Source organism: Cydia fagiglandana, chromosome 24 (genome assembly GCF_963556715.1).
Source record: "Cydia fagiglandana chromosome 24, ilCydFagi1.1, whole genome shotgun sequence".
NCBI classification, from domain to species: Eukaryota; Metazoa; Arthropoda; class Insecta; order Lepidoptera; family Tortricidae; genus Cydia; species Cydia fagiglandana.
Window position 1 is genome coordinate 8,373,085 of NC_085955.1, and position 16,964 is coordinate 8,390,048.

The 16,964-nt window shown below is 38.0% G+C and overlaps 1 protein-coding gene across 6 annotated transcripts in view; it reads right to left on the reverse strand.

The window, feature by feature from the left end:
* Positions 1-16,964, reverse strand: part of LOC134676378 (zinc finger protein 852-like) — a 74,510-nt gene that overhangs the window by 7,188 nt on the left and 50,358 nt on the right. For 2 of the 6 annotated variants that reach the window (XM_063534744.1, XM_063534748.1), the window contains exon 9: positions 16,538-16,837. In XM_063534744.1, coding sequence (XP_063390814.1) covers positions 16,538-16,837 — 300 coding nt within the window. Of the gene's footprint in view, positions 1-275; positions 1,718-3,362; positions 4,121-8,827; positions 9,572-11,690; positions 12,489-16,537; positions 16,838-16,964 lie in introns of those variants that run through there. The other 4 variants (XM_063534743.1, XM_063534742.1, XM_063534746.1 and 1 more) reach the window with 4 other exon arrangements.

Genomic DNA, 16,964 nt, shown 5'->3' on the forward strand with positions numbered 1-16,964 from the left:
CGCCCGACGTTGCTTAACTTTGGTCAAAAATCACGTTTGCTGTATGGGAGCCCCACTTAAATCTTTATTTTATTCTGTTTTTAGTATTTGTCGTTATAGCGGCAATAGAAATACATCATCTGTGAAAATTTCAACTGTCTAGCTATCACGGTTCGTGAGATACAGCCTGGTGACAGACGGACGGACAGCGAAGTCTTAGTAATAGGGTTCCGTTTTACCCTTTGGGTACGGAACCCTAAAAATAATATGCGAAACAAAATATTTAACAATAACCTAACCTAAGTAACTGCAAGCCTTATTAAAAAAAAACGGGTTGCACTCCGGGAGTGCCGGCAGAAGTGAAAACTCAATGACATTGTAACAGTTTTTCGATCAGGTCACGTGTCCGTCTTACGAATCTTACGGTCACGTGACCTGTCGCGAGTTTAACATTTATTCCCCATCACAAAAAGTGCACAAGTTGAGGCCTATCAGTAGTTTGATTAAATATAACGCAAAAAATCAGTGCAGTGGCCTCTACTCACGATATAATGTCTTATTTTCTAGAAGTTCAAACTCTCAACGGCTACTAAGAATTGACATACACATACTTCGAAAAAACTGGCCTCGCAGGAACTACGAAGTGAGCCAGAACAGAACAGTGGTGTCAAAATCGCATTTGTGACGCTTGTGTTGTGAAAAGTTGTAAAAACTAGTAAGTTGGTACAGAAAAATCAAATCTGTGCGGAAAGAGAGGCACTAGTACCACCAAGGGCGAGTAAGCGATAAGCGATTCTCTTTCCGAACATACTCTACATAAATTTCTTGCTTAAATTACAGATTACATAAATTTCGTGATTATGACAGTCAACCGCTCACACGTACAAGCTTAGACATACAAGTAGACTACGCTCTCACCTCCAACAACCTGTGGCAACATTCATTCATTCAAGGTTCAATTGACATGTTCTGACGTTATCTTTACATAAATTATGAACTAACTAAACGTGATGATCAGGATGATGTTTCAACATATGGTAGTTAAGGCTAGCTTTCTGAACAAACTTGGCGCCGCACACTTCACACACTTTATTTTTCTCCCCTGTGTGTATCATCTCGTGTATCCGACACGTCGTCGGCCGCGGGAACGTCTTCTTACAAAACCTGCACGAGTACACCTTGTCCACTTTATGTCTTATCATGTGTCTCTTCATTTGCGTAGAACCGAAGCATTGAAATTTACAAACTGAGCACGTCTTGTTTTTCTCTTTCAAGTGAACTTTTCGTTGGTGGCTTATTATAGCGCCTTCTGTTAGCCCTTTCAAACCACATACTCCGCATGTCGGGATGTCTTTGTGAACGTCCTCCACATGATTCTTTACTTCCACTTTCGACAATATTTTCGGACAAAAATAACACTTTACAAGACCATGGTGATGTTCGTTGTGTTTTGTCAGCAGTATTTTTTTTGTGAATTTCAAATCGCATGGTTCACACGAATACTTCGCGTCATGCGGTTGGATTTTGTGTTCTTGGAGCAGTTTTATGTCGGTAAAGACTTCACCGCAAGTTGGGCAAGTCAGCTGCTGGATGTGACTTCTGCGGATGTGCGTTATCAGCTCAGCTCGATCATGACTCTCAAAGTCACACTGGCAGCAAACGTACTTCAGTTCCTCTCCATGGACGACCTTGAACAGTTTTTGGTATTTTGAGCTCGACTTGTGGATCCTTTTTCGTCCTGAAAATAAAAAACAAAACTTAAAAAGAAAACGTTTGTTAGTTAGCTTAGACCATAATAGCCCCGTGCATCGTGTACGGCACGCGTCTCTTCCTGCGCTCAGCTTCATTCTTCATTTATTTGCCCGTGGCGTGCCAGAAGAGCAAGAGAGGATTTTTTTTAAAGTTGTCCTAGCAAGAAAGATTCTTTTTAAATTACGAGTACCTTAGCATGAAATAAATTTTGAAATGATATGAATTATTTTTTTATTATCTTATACGATTTCACTTAAAACTAGATATACGCATGGTAAAATAGGCCCTACGCATGGTAATTTTTTTGTAAATATACAGGGCGTCCCACAGCTATGCCACATGGAGGGAAAGTACCCTGAATATTGTAGATGGAACATTTTACTGAAAGAAGACATTATTTTAATTTTAAAAACAATTTAAACTGCATTCATGATTTTTAAATAATTACATGGTTGAACCGGGAATCGAACCCGCTACACGAGAAAAAAAAAAACACCCTGTAGCTTTTTCATCCCGATCGAAAGGCTTCATCATAAGGATTATTTTTTGCTAAATAACATAGTGTCAGAAACTAAAGGAAGACCATGAATTTTAACATTTGATGTGAAATTTAGCGAAATAATCAAAAGAGAGCGGCTTTGTATTCAACAGAATGACACTCATTTTGAGCATTTGATAAATTAAATTGGTTAATTTGAATTAAAAATGTTAAAATTCATGGGTTTCTTTTTATTACCGACACTATGTTATTTAGCAAAAAATAATCCTTATGATGAAGCCTTTCGATCGGTATGAAAAAGCTACAGGATGTTTTTTTTTTTCCGTGTAGCGGGTTCGATTCCCGGTTCAACCATGTAATTGTTTAAAAATCTATGAATGCAGTTTAAATTGTTTTTTAAATTAAAATAATGTCTTCTTTCAGCAAAATGTTCTATCTACAATATTCAGGGTACTTACCCTCCATGTGGCATAGCTGTGGGACGCCCTGTATATATTACTTTAGAGCTACCTCATTTCTGAACCAATTTAACTCAATACTTTTTGGTTTAAAAATTGGTTAAAATACAATTCTGATGATGAGATCCATGAGAAATTGAGGGATTCTTATCCAGATCTTGAAATTTGAAAGGTACGCGAAACTTTTTAGTCAGATATAGGAACAAGTCCTGCACAATGCTGCGTCACTGAGGAGTGATCTCTTTCAGACAACCTTTAATTGCAGGTTATATCAAAGGAACACGACGAATAGGTCATTCATTTGATTAGGTGTAAAGCGGTAGAAATTTTACTGATATGAGAGAAATATTAGATAGGTAAATACAAAAATGGAAAAATTTGGAGTATTCCAAATTGTCTCTTAATTTTCCCATGATTAGTTCTGTTACTAGTAGAACTAAGGGATAAAAGGCAGAATGCGTATTTTTCATTTCGAATACCAGAAAGATATAAGAACTTACTTATGTACACGTATACCTACGAGTATTTTATAAAACATAAGAAACTCGTATACTTGTAGTTCCTTTGGAGATAACTTTTAGTAACAGTCGAGGTAAGTAAATAAAACCGTCTTTCATGGAATCGGGAATTAATTGGCAAGCCACGTTTCTACCTTTATTTAGTACCTTTTGCAACACTGTTTAAACAAATCAAACATGGTCAGGATGGTGCTTTAACATGTGATAGTTGAGGCTAGCTTTCTGAACAAACTTGGCGCCGCACACTTCACACACTTTATTTTTCTCCCCTGTGTGTATCATTTCGTGTATCCGACACGTCGTCCGCCGCGGGAACGTCTTCTTGCAAAACCTGCACGTGTACACCTTGTCCACCTTATGGCTTATCATGTGTCTCGCCAACTGTGCTTTGCCAAAGCATTTAAATTCGCAAACTGAGCACGTCACATTTTTCTCATTCAAATGAAGTCTCCGTTGGTGTCTTATTATAGCGCCTTCTGTTAGAGCTGTGAAACCACACACTCCGCACGTCGGGATGTCTTTATGAACGTCCTCTACGTGCTTCTTTACTTCCACTTTTGGGAATACTTTCGGACAAAAATAACATTTCACAAGACCATGATGTTGGTTATTGTGTTTTGCTAGCAGTAGTTTTTTTGTGAATTTTAATTCGCAATGTTCACACGGATACTTCGCGTTATGCGGTTGGCTTTTGTGTTCTTGGAGCAGTTTTATGTCGGTAAAAACTGCATCACACGTCGGACATGTAAGATTCTTGATGTGACTATCGTGTTTCCATCGGATGTGTATAAGCAGCTCAGGTCGATTTTTACTCTCAAAGTCACACTGGCTGCAAACGTACTTCAGTTCCTCTCCATGGACGACCTTGAACAGGTTTTTGTATTTTGACTTGTATATCCTTGTCCTTTTTCGTCCTGCAAATAAAAAACGAAACTTAAAGAGAAAATGTTTGTTCATCATTAAATTCATGACGTGGTCTAAGCACAATCGCCGTGCCGTGTGTGACACGCACGTCGTTCAAATATTCTTTATGCATTTGAACAAGGTTAGTTTTTTTAAGTAAGTTACCCGGCGAATAGGCCCCATTTTTACGAAGTAGTTTCAGAATAAGGAAGTTATCAATTCGACTGTATGTTTTTGAATGAAAAATAGTTCCAAGTAAATCATAATCACATTTTTGAAAATCCAGTTGTGATGATAGATCCATGAGGAATTGAGAGAACTCTCCGAATCTTGATGGATCCTGATACATATCATGACATTTGAAACTTATTCGAAACGCGAAATCTTTTAGCAACATAATTGTTTGATCAGATAAGAATAACTTCTGCAGAATGCTGCGCCACTTATAACCCACATATAAAACTAAACGTAAAACATAAAAAAAAAACAGAAACCTACTTCACAAATAATACAATAAAACATTATCCATCTTGCATAGATGCGCTAATAAATAACTATTATGTTTGAAGTAGGTTCGAAGTCTTTATATATTTACAAAAGAGAAGAGCGAAGGATAAGCTTAAAATAAAATACATTCAGTAGGTATCTTAGATATTTATTAAGTCTAACCAAACCATTATATCGTTATGCAATTTATGCATTTTAAATTTGAGTGTAACATTATTTAATACTTTACCATCGAAAATCGATAACATTACTACCTATATTTATATCTACATAGATATCTATTTTTTATAGGTACCTACCTATCTATGTATTCCCAAAATTCGTGTGTTTTTTACATAAGTTAATAATTATAAATACTTATGAACATACTAAAATAAATTAGAAATAAAATACATTTATTGAAATTGAACACCATAACATAGTACGCAAAGAACAAGAAGACATGCAGGCATAAAAAAAAACATTGGGCGCTAAAATCCGCTCAGCATAATGCCGCGGTAATCCGTGGCGCTGATTTTCATTTTATTACACTTAAATATTAAGAGATTAAGACGGACCAAATAGCGGAGGAACTAAAAATACCTGTCAGCGACGCACTCCACCAAGCTACAGAACCGGACCGATGGAGACAATTGGTTGACGGAATCAAACAGTCACGATCCTCAGCAATGAAGGAATGATTGAAGAGAGAGACACTTAAATATTAAAGATCACAAATAAGCAAATTTCTCATAAGGAAACCTTATTTTAAAACAACCCAATGATCGTTCATAACATAACATGTTCACACTGTTCACGTTCCATGAGCCCTCGGGAATAATCGTTCACTAGATGCAAGTATGTACTAGGCCTGCTAGGGCATGTCATGAATACCGGAAATCCAATCGGACCATGTTTCACCATATTCCAATACCGAAATAAAGTGGATCCATATCGAAATTCCGGTATTGGAAATTTTTCGTTACGTTTTATAATAATGATGAAATTACGACTGTAATTGCGATGTTAGCAAATATATGTGACGTCCCACGGGTAAAGGTACCTCATGGCGCTTACACTATTATTAACGCCGCTCCAATATTATTGCGGCGCTATGCGACGTAAGCGCCAGCCGCCATAAGGTACTTTTTGCCATGGAACGTCACATATATATTTAGTTTACAAGACCTATTCCTGTATGATTACAATATTTATCTTCCTTTATCAGAGCTGTATCACTATGCCAGAAGGGGCCTCGCGCGAGGCCCCCCTTGGGGCGCGAGGCTGTGGGCGACTGCCCACGTCGCCCACGCCTATTTACGCCACTGGCTTGCAGTCCTGAACACTATCAGGATGGTACTTCAACATGTGGTAGTTCAAACTCGCTTTCTGCACAAATGCGGCGCCACACAACTCACAAACCTTATTCTTCTCCCCCGTGTGGATCTTCTCATGCATACTACAAGTTGTCTTACGCGCAAATTTCTTCTTGCAATACTTGCACTCGTATGACTTTTCCCCTTCGTGCCTAACCATGTGCTTTTTTAAAGCGTAAGTATCGAAGCATTTATATTTACAAATGTTACATGTCATCCTTTTCTCTTTCAAATGGACAAGTTTTTTATGACGCGTCACTTTACTTTTATGTATGGATTTGAAACCGCACATTTCGCAAGTTGGCAAATCGAGTTCGTGAAATTGTCTCATATGCTTCACCATCTTCTTTCGGATCATAATCTCTGGGCAGAAGGTGCATTTGACAGCGTTATGGGAGAATTTTTTATGTCGGATCAGTTCAGCAGTATTTGGGAATTCAAGTTTGCACGGTTCGCAGAACTGTAATGTTTTCTTTTTGTCTGGATGTGATTGGTCTATATGGATTGCGAATTCGTCTTTATTGGGTATTATCTCGTAACATATCGGGCACTCCATCTTGAGCACATGGTTGCGTATGTGGTGGTAGATGGCCTTGCGATTGGTTCGGAAGTCGCACAGCAAGCAGACGTACCTCTGGTCGGGTGTGGCTTCTGGTATCTTTTTCATAAATTGCCCATATCGCGAGTCTGCAACCAAAGGAAATGAGAGAGAGGTGAGATTTCATTTTCATAAATGAATTATAAAATGAATTCATGAGTATAAAACACTTCTTAAATAACAACGCTCTCTCTCGCTTGCTTTGTCATTACATCAACGTTCTCTTCAACGAGTCTTCCCACAATCGTTTAGTTCCTAGGTCTGCCACGTTTTTTGAATTCTTGCCATATTTTTGAAACACTTATTTCCCTACCATTTACTTACCTCTACCGGTATTGTCCTTTTTGATTTAGCATGATAGCCGCCCATACGTCAAACCTTGCCAAGCAAAATGAAATTTTATTTTGTCAACACAGAGTTCAAATTAGAATGGAACAGTAGACCTTTTTATAGGTCTCTGGGAGGTTATAAAAAAAAAGACTTCACACTCATGTTGCCTGGCTCCAATCCTTTTGTAAGCCCGTATTTAACACCCGACGCAAAAAAGGGTGTTTTAAGACAGCTTATGTGAGTGTGTCGGTCTATGGTACCGTGGCTCTTAAACGGGTGAACCAATTTACATGCTGGTTTTTTTTAAATTTATAAACACGGTTCTTAGTCATGTTTTATCAAAATCGGTTCATCCGTTTGTACGTTAGGGTTATTTTTATTTGAGTTTATTTTTATTTTTAAAGCTACCTTCTCATGGAGATTATTTAAGGTGTGCAATAAACAGTATTGTTATGTTATTTTACCTTTGTTCCCTCATACGTAATGTCTAAGTGCACAAAATTACGCACGACGCCCCATAGCTACTTAAGTAAAAATTATTACTGTGCCCATAGCTTAGCAGGTGTCCATAATTTACGACTCAGATTTTTAGTGAGATGACTTGAAATGCATTAAAAAACATTGCTTTAACCCAATTTTTAATGACGTTTAAATTATGAAATGGGAATATAACTACACTTCGTTAAAATACACTAAAAGAGGCTCACTTTTAACTTTTAAGTAAACTAAGTTCTTAAAATAAAAACAAAATCACTGACAATGTTGAATTCTACAAGTGTTTAGTTACATAATAAAAGGAAACTTAAAAGATAACCATAACTAAAATAGTTTTAGTTATAACTAAAATAGGTATAACAAGGATATTATACATAGGTAATATTAACCTATTGGACAAAAAATTATCTATAACATTCCGTAATTTTATCTTTTTGTCTATTTACCAATAACAAATTTAAGGCTGCGTTTCGAACAGAGATATGCGAGGATGCGTTGCAAGGGATGAAATTCTAAATAAGTTTTTGGCAAAAATTTCATTTTTGGTACAAGCTTTTATCGCTGACTGTACTTTTCTTACGACAGACAACAGAACTTGTAATACTCATCGAGACAATTCTAAAAACCCCTAAAACAATTAGGTTGCGTTGTTTCATCACAGAGTTCCTATGGCCACCTCCTGTCTCCATCATCAGATCAGCTCGATGGTATCATAATATTGCATTGTCATCCGATTTATACATGCATGCAAAATTTCTGCTCAATCGGAAACCGGGAAGTGGATCAAATTTAACTTGCAAGATTTGATTACACACAGACAAGACAACGGTCAGGTGAAACTAAATAAAAGCTTGTAAAAACAAAATAATCACTACACACTGAGCGAGGAAAACAAACGAAGTGATTAAATATGAAGTGAGTATTTAAATATCGTGACTGTATTATTTTTGCATGCTGCATGGTAGGTCATAAGAATCTAGTCATAGATTTAGGTAATATTCAATATTTCTATGCCTATTCAGGCAGGATGTGCTGTTCAGAAATTGTATTTTACATCTTTATTGTACCGCATTCAAGAAATAAATAAATGATTATGATTATTATGATTATGATTCTATTGGTTCTTAAGAAACATATGCCTCGCACATCTCTGGTCGAAGCGCAGCCTATGTGTCATAATACACAAATTACATAATGCTTTACAGATAAATGAAAATAAGGTATAATAAAAATAGAACACCTACCTACTCGTGCACTATCTCATTAACAAAATTCAGGGTACATACTTCTTATCACAATTGGACCTTGTCTTGATCTGACCTTCGAATACTAGGTACTGTTATTTCGTACTGTTTTATTGCTTCAATTCATCGTTTTAAATAAAAAAAAAGGAATATTCTGCTTGATAAAAAATAAGCGGAGGCAGAGACAGCACCACACCCATATGAAAGATTAAACACGGTCCGGATGGTGCTTCACCATGTGGTAGTTCAGGCTCGCTTTCTGCACGAAGGCGGCGCCGCACGCGACACAAATTTTGTCTTTCTCCCCCGTGTGGATCTTCTCGTGCAAAGTAAGAGTTGATTTACGCGCGAATTTCTTCTTGCAATGTCCGCACTCAAACATTTTCTCCGCTTTGTGACTCACCATATGTTTCTTTAATTCCGTGGTACTGTAAAATGGAAATTGGCAAATGTCGCAAATTACATTTTTTTCCTTCAGATGCACCATTTTTTGATGGTGGATTATTCTAAATTGTTGTGATGTCTTAAAATCACATATTCCGCACGTCAGCAAGGATTCACTGTGGAATTGTCGCAAGTGTTTATGTAATGACTTTTTGGTGAGCATTTCTTGACAATGAGGACATTTGTAACGATAATGGGTTAATTTCTTATGTTGTCGTAGCTCAATTATCGTGTTGTATACGCATTTGCAGGCCTGACATGTGAATTTTTTAGCATCGGGATGTGGCTGGGCTCTGTGCGTTTTATACTCCACGGGATCGGGGATGAACATGAAACACACTGGGCACGTTAGCTTGCGCGCGTGGACTTTCGTGTGAGCGGTGATTTCCATGAGCCGACAAAATTTGCAGTCGCACAGCGTACACGCGTATATATCTTCTTCTGGCGGTTCTCCTTGAATCACTCTGATAAATGTTTTATATCTCGTGTCTGTAACCAAAGGAAAGGAAATAGAGGATGGCATAGTTCCTTTTAAAACCAAGAAATACGATACTATACGTAAATAATGCTGGATGATGTCATACAGCGTTATTCTTTAATGCCTAACAAGTCTAAGTAGGTCTGATCCTTCTTTTTGCCATTTGTGTTTGTAGCAAGGGATAAAATTTAACAGAGGTTTGCTAAGTTTAATAAATGGGAGGTTTATATTTAAATGGTCATCTCGCGACCAAGAATTTCTCTCCAAACCTGTATAAGTAGTAATACTCGTAGCTAGGCAGGTAAATAGAACACACGACATAGTATGATTAGAATCATGCTTAAGGTTATACAGCGAGCTACAAACGGCATTGATACAATTTAAATTAATTCATCCGAGAGAAAAATGACACCTGGGAAGAAAGGCAGATGAGGATACCTATTCATTTCCATTAGTGTTTATGGCGCATATAGCAGACGCAAAAGTGCATGGCTAATTTATCAATATCATAATTTCTCCATGCAATTTCGTAGCTCACTGTATATACAGTCAAATCGGAAATATCTTTACGCATACCACATGATCAGCAATACGTTACTGGATAGCGAGAATGTTAAGGAATATGTATGGAGAAATTGTAGTGGCTCTAGCGGTCACCTACAGAACTAAATTTTTTAACTCGTACCATGAACCATACGTACTTGCTATACTTACTTGCTAGCGTTAACTTGATGTAGTTTTCGATACGTTAATGGAGTAATACGGAGTCACAACAAAAGGAGCAGTCTCTTTCTAACTTTACAGTACGCACGATAAACGAAAAAATAATATATTTTTTTTATCCTATTAATTTAAAGCATCGTAGAACAGTACCATGCAAAGTGTTAGGTGATTGAATTTGTTATGCTATGTTAGGGTTACGGGCTCAGTCATCATTTCACAATTTTTAAAGATTTTACGTTGCTAATATATAATAAGAGAAGGCGGAGGACCGCCAAACATGGAAATTGCTCCACCGACAAGAGTCATACTCTTAAATATATGATGATGAATATGTAGTTGCGAAAATAATAATCACGTGGAAGTAAACAATGCTTTATTTAACAAAAATAGGTACGTCAAATACCTTTAATTATCGTGTTAAAATTACAGCATTGCGTGTTAAAAATATGAAACAAATTTTTCAGCCCGATTATACAGGCTACTTTTACAATTATTATATTGAAAATAGTAGACAGGTGAACAAATTATATTAAAATGGGTACATAATTTAGGGCTGGCCTTGACCTCGCAATCTGTACAGTCACCTGCAATAATATGTTACACAACGAAGGCCGCAAAAATATCTGACACGATCGTATTTGTAGAGTCATAAGAGCGTGACATATATCTTTGCGGCCTTCGAAGAGTAACATATTATTGCAGGTGACTGCCTACTCGTGGCCCGAATCTCGTCCGCATCACGGCCACGGCCGTCTCTTGATGCTAGTTAGTTAGTTTTGCTGGGTATTTTCCGCAAATCGACAACCAGCGATCGCGCAGCCGATCGCGAGGCACTAATATGGAAGAGTGATAGAGAGACATAATGGTTTTCACTGTCGAAGCGATAGCGATTGTAACCTTGCACCTTGGCTAGGCCGGCAGCTAACTAATTTTACCTAATACGTATGGCCTTAATGGCGAACTAAATTTAATGTTCGTGATAATTATGACGTTAAAATGATTGTTAGAATCTTTGACATAGTCTCATATTTCATATACAATGAGAAAAAAAATAAAAGCTTTTTTATTATTAATATACTTTCTTGGTTTTATATATTAGGTTTTCCCAAACAAATACAGTTACTAGTAAGTCACATATAGCAAAAACTAGTTAATGTATTCTAAATCCATTAATTAGGATTTAGAATAATTTTTTGACTACATGACAGCACTGTGGCGAGAGGTCTAGCTGTCATAATCCACGAATCATGTTTAACCATGTTTTTATATGTAGATTTTGACAGCAGCTGTCTAAAAGACCTCGCGTCCCGGTGCCGCCTTCTAGTGAAAATCTCGATCGCGGACACCCTCATTAGGAGCCAAGAGCGCAGGTAGTCTATTTAGTTTACTTAATAGGGTGTAGCACGTGAAAACCCTGCCTACTTCTGCGGGAAATTTCATGGGCATAATATAGATGATATGAGTGAATAGTTTGGTAGAACTAAACACGGTCCGGATGATGCTTCAGCATGTGGTAGTTCAGGCTCGCTTTCTGCACGAAGGCGGCGCCGCACGCGACACAAATTTTGTTCTTCTCCCCCGTGTGGATCTTCTCGTGCAAATTAAGAGTTGATCTACGCGCGAATTTCTTCTTGCAATGTCCGCACTCAAAAATTTTCTCCGCTTTGTGACTCACCATATGTCTCTTTAATTCTGTGGTATTGTAAAATGGAAACTGACAGATGTCGCAAATGACATTTTTTTCCTTCAAATGCACCATTTTTTGATGGTGGATTATTAAAGATGGTAGTGATGACTTAAAACCACATATTCCGCAAGTCGGCAAGGAGTCACTGTGAAACTGTCTCAAGTGTTTACGTAATGACTTATTGGTGAACATTTCTTGGCAATGAGGACATTTGTAACGATAATGGGTCGTTTTCTTATGTGTTCGTAGCTCATATATGGTGTTGTACACGCATTTGCAGGTTGGACATGTGAATTTTTTAGCATCGGGATGTGGCTGGGCTCTGTGCGTTTTATACTCCACGGGATCGGGGATGAACATGAAACACACTGGGCACGTTAGCTTGCGCGCGTGGACTTTCGTGTGAGCGGTGATTTCCATGAGTCGATAAAATTTGTAGTCACACAGCGTACACGCGTATAGGTCCTCGTCTGGCGGTTCCCCTTGAATCACTCTGATAAATGTTTTATATCTCGTGTCTGTAACCAAAGGAAAGGAAATAGAGGATGGTATTAAGTTCTTTTTAAAACCAGGAAATACGATTGGTTACATGATACTGGATGATCTGGACTGTTAAGCAACAAGCCCTTATCCGTCTTTTTGACATTTGTGTTTGTTGGAAAGGGACACAATTTAACAGAAGTTTGCTAAGTTTTATGAATAGGGGGGTTAATATTTAAATATCTTGTGACGTAGAACATAACGCTCCAAACGTTTATAGTTATATACAGACCGTAAAAAGTCTGCAGCGATTTTGATAACCCACGCAGTGCAAGTGTCATTTTAAACGTCAAACTTCTATGAAATTATGACGTATACATAACACTTACACTGCGTGGGCAGACTTCGTTTGGTGCGACTATAGACGCGTTTGTCTCAAACACATAATATAATCACAGTGTAAAAAGTAACAGTGGACCGACGCATTTCATGTTTGCGTAAATGACGACATCGCAAAAGAACAGTAGGGTAGTTACAGACTTTTACACTCCAACACAAACATACCGAACATTTCAAATAAGACACGCTAGCCCTGTAAGTAGTACCGAGCTAATAACAATGGCGATATATGTAGCTCGGGTGCACGCGACTCACCCCTCGCACCCCGGCCCCGCACGATTGCCCTGTCTAGACGGCTTAGTCGAATTACTGTATTGTTTTATCTTCTTCTTAGTCGGATACTCTTGTCAGAGCAGTCGTGGTCATTGAGGTCGTTCTACAGCCTTTTTTGTTGTTTCCCGCCATGTTTCTCTATTGTTTTATATTATTGTTTTAGACTCTGGGAATAAAGTTCCAAATGACATTCCAAAATGCACAAATGGTTTTCCATGTATTTACATTAGTATTTATTAGAGATGCAACGGATAGTTGTTTGGCCGTATACCGGATATTCGGCCTGACCATCAGCCTAATATCCGGTATCCGGCCGCCGGTTATTCGGCCAGCGGAACAATACCTACATTTCGGTTTTTCAGGTGCGCATTCTGCAGGTTTGACCTGTATTCTAGTGAACGTTCGCGCGGACTCATTTCTAGGTTCGAAATGAGTGCGCGTGCAAGTCAATGGAATTATTAAATTGTTTTAATATAATAAACAAGTACGATTATGACCGTGTCTGTTTCTTAAATCCATTTTGTTTACTCCGAAATCAAGCAATGTTACTATCCGGTATCCGGCCGGATAGTAGGTCACTATCCAGTATAGGCCGGATATTAGGTCACTGTCCGGTATCCGGCCGGATAGTAAAGTAATGGACGGATAAGACGGATACCGGATAGTAACCGGATATCCGGTGCATCTCTAGTATTTATAGCGCATATAGGGTACAGGTCAGTAGTTTAGCCTAAAGGTAAGGACGGAATATTGTCAAGTTTTATTTATAACCTAATAGTAATAAATAAAAAATAAGTTACCTTTATTTCGCTGGAAATATCTTTTAAGTAACTCTTACTCGTTCACTTTCACGCTTCTCCACTAAGTATAATAATAATAAAATAATAATTTCAGCCGATATACGTCCCACTGCAGGGCACAGGCCTCCTCTCAAGCGCTAGAGGGCTTGGGCTATAGTCCCCACGCTAGCCCAATACGGATACCACTAAGTATAGTTTTGAATATTGCTTGGTGTTGAAGTGAAACAACGCCAACCGAATGTGGCCAATTTTTTAAGTTTCATGTTAATGACATGAATCCGTTAAATCCAAGCGATGTAGTGTTGTTTAAAAAATATCGACTTCAAACGGTCTCTGACAAAACGCATTTAACTGATTTGCAAGACCGTAGTGATCTCATAAGTGTTCCGTGAACAAAGTTTTGTACGGAACGGAACACAAAAAATCAGAGCCCACAGACCCGATACACGCTTAAATCAGACTAAACTAACTCTGCATTTGTAATGACAAAGTGTGGTAATGTCATCATCATCGTGGCTTTTGCTACGGCTCATGGGAGCCTGAGGTCCGCTTGGCAACTAATCCCGAGAATTGACGTAGATATAGTGCCTTAGTTTGGTAATGTCATTATTGATGTCAAATTTTCGTGAAAATATGACTTTTATACAGAAACTTCCTTGATTTGTTCTGTTCAAGCCAATGCAAAGGTAACTTTGACGGACTCTACAAGGGCACCACTTTCGTGGACAAACCTCAAACACATTTGCAAAATACAACGCCGCGCTGAACTTCAGTTGCATCCTACGTCAATAAACATAGTCTACGCCCAATACACAGCTGTACATGTACACATAGGTTTCATAATTTTGTTCATACTCTTACGATCTCGGTACGAGTATTTACATGAGTGCAAGTCATAAAATTCTAACACGAAATCCTAACCGTTCGAAAATATCTTCCTGACAAAATCTAGTATAGGGCAAAACCTACCTGTAAATGAAAATTCTGCCACCGTTCTGTGTATGCTTACTTACTTACTGGTTAGGCGCGATGACCCAAAATGAGTCTTGGCCTCCAACACAAGAGCACGCCATTTTACTCAGTCCTGCGCGGATCACGCCAGTTTTCACTGACGCCGAGCTCCCGGAGATCTGCCTCCACTCGATCCACCCGATACTTAGGACGACCTACAGGACGCTGTATCATGCTGTGATGTGTCTGTGTATGCTGCCCTACCTTAAATTCTGGTCCTGGCTCTGGTTTCCCAACCATACTCGTTCTCTGTCAATACTTGTCTCCTGACCTAAAGAAATATTCACTCCAAAATCCTCATAAGTCCCTGGTGTCCCTGCCTTGAAGAACAAATTGATGTTTTAAAAACTTATGGTGAAGGCATTCCACAAAAAAGGTTTTTGTTGGGTTAGGGTAGTGACGCTGACGCGTATGGCTGCTTGCTGTATGATGTATAAACCGTTGAATTTAAAGCTAAGTTATCAAAAGTTGTCATGCCAAATATGGACTTCTTTGTTTTATTTTATTTATTTATTTATTTAAGAAAAAAACAGTCGTTTACAAACAAGTACCTATACAAAAATATTTCCTAAATTAAGACCTGGAGTTTCCTTATCTATATCTATCTAATACCTTTATACGAGCAATTCTTGTTTATTTATTTATATATATATATATATTTTTTTTTTTCGGAAACGGCTCTAAGGATTTCGGTAAAATTTGCTAGCAAAGTTTTCCGAGCAAAGCTCGGTCTCCCAGATAAATTTGTATATGTTGCAGTCAAAAGTGTGAATTGGTCAAAAGAACTTTTAACCGACAAAAACAGGCAAAACTGCTTTTGACTGAGCATGTTGGTCAAAAGTAGTTTTACCTGAAAATCATACCTATCTCTGGGAACAGTTTCGTTTTTTGGGCGTAGGAAAAAAAAAAAAACCCTAACCTATCTATCCCTGCGAGTACTTTTGACTGATAGTAACAGTCACAATTACTATTAACCAATGATTTTCAGGCAAAATTACTTTTGACCAACATGCTCAGTCAAAAGCAGTTTTGCCTGTTTTTGTCGGTTAAAAGTACTTTTGACCAGTTCACACTTTTGACTGCGACATATGAAATGAAATGAAATGAAATGAAAGTTTATTCACGAGAACATATGGTACAGTAGATATTATTAGGTATACATATTGACCCATGATATGTTCAGCCTTATGGCATGTGAAAATTATTTGTATTGACATAATTCATGCATGTCAAAGGAATATAAGTTACAAAAATGTCGCGTTAACTAAAATATTATCAAAATTTAAATTATTAAATACAAACATCTAGTTTCATGCCATATATAAATTGCAGTCTATAAAACAACAAAAAACATAATGTAGTGTAGTGACTAGGTGCTTATAGTTTGTGGTTATAGAGTCGGCGCAAGATTTGTATTGAACTGTCCAATTTAATGTAAGTATAAAAAATCCTCGCCAATATCCTTGAAGCTAAAGCTTTAGAAGTGTAAAAAAACAGCGTCACGATCCCGGCACCTTTCTGGACTGTCCTTAAACTAAAAAAAATATGAGACTTGGGAGGGACTTATGAGAATTAGGAGTGGAACAGTTAAAAACGACTCTTACCTTTCTCGGGCTCGGTGTTCTTATCGTGCACTTTCTTCGCGTGATTCTGCAGTGTTCTTTTGGTAGGGAAACTGTCTCCGCAGTCGGGACACTTCTGTAAAACCTTTCTGTGGAGGTTCCGTATGTGTTTCTGTAGGCCGGACTTCTTATTGAACGTTTTCTGACATTCCACACAGCCGTACACCTCAAAATCTTCCATTTTCATATCTAAGCTTTCTAAACTATCGTTGTCGGAGTCTTCTTTTTTCACTTTTTGATTATCGGTTTTCCCACTTTCATTTTCATCTTTTTTTGAATTACCTGAAAAAGAAACATATATTACAGATGGGATACCGCTGCTGGCGCTGAAGCGCTGGTGGCCTAGCGGAGTTTCAATCCGGAGGTCGCGGGTTCAAACCCCGGCTCGTACCAACGAGTTTTTCAGAAC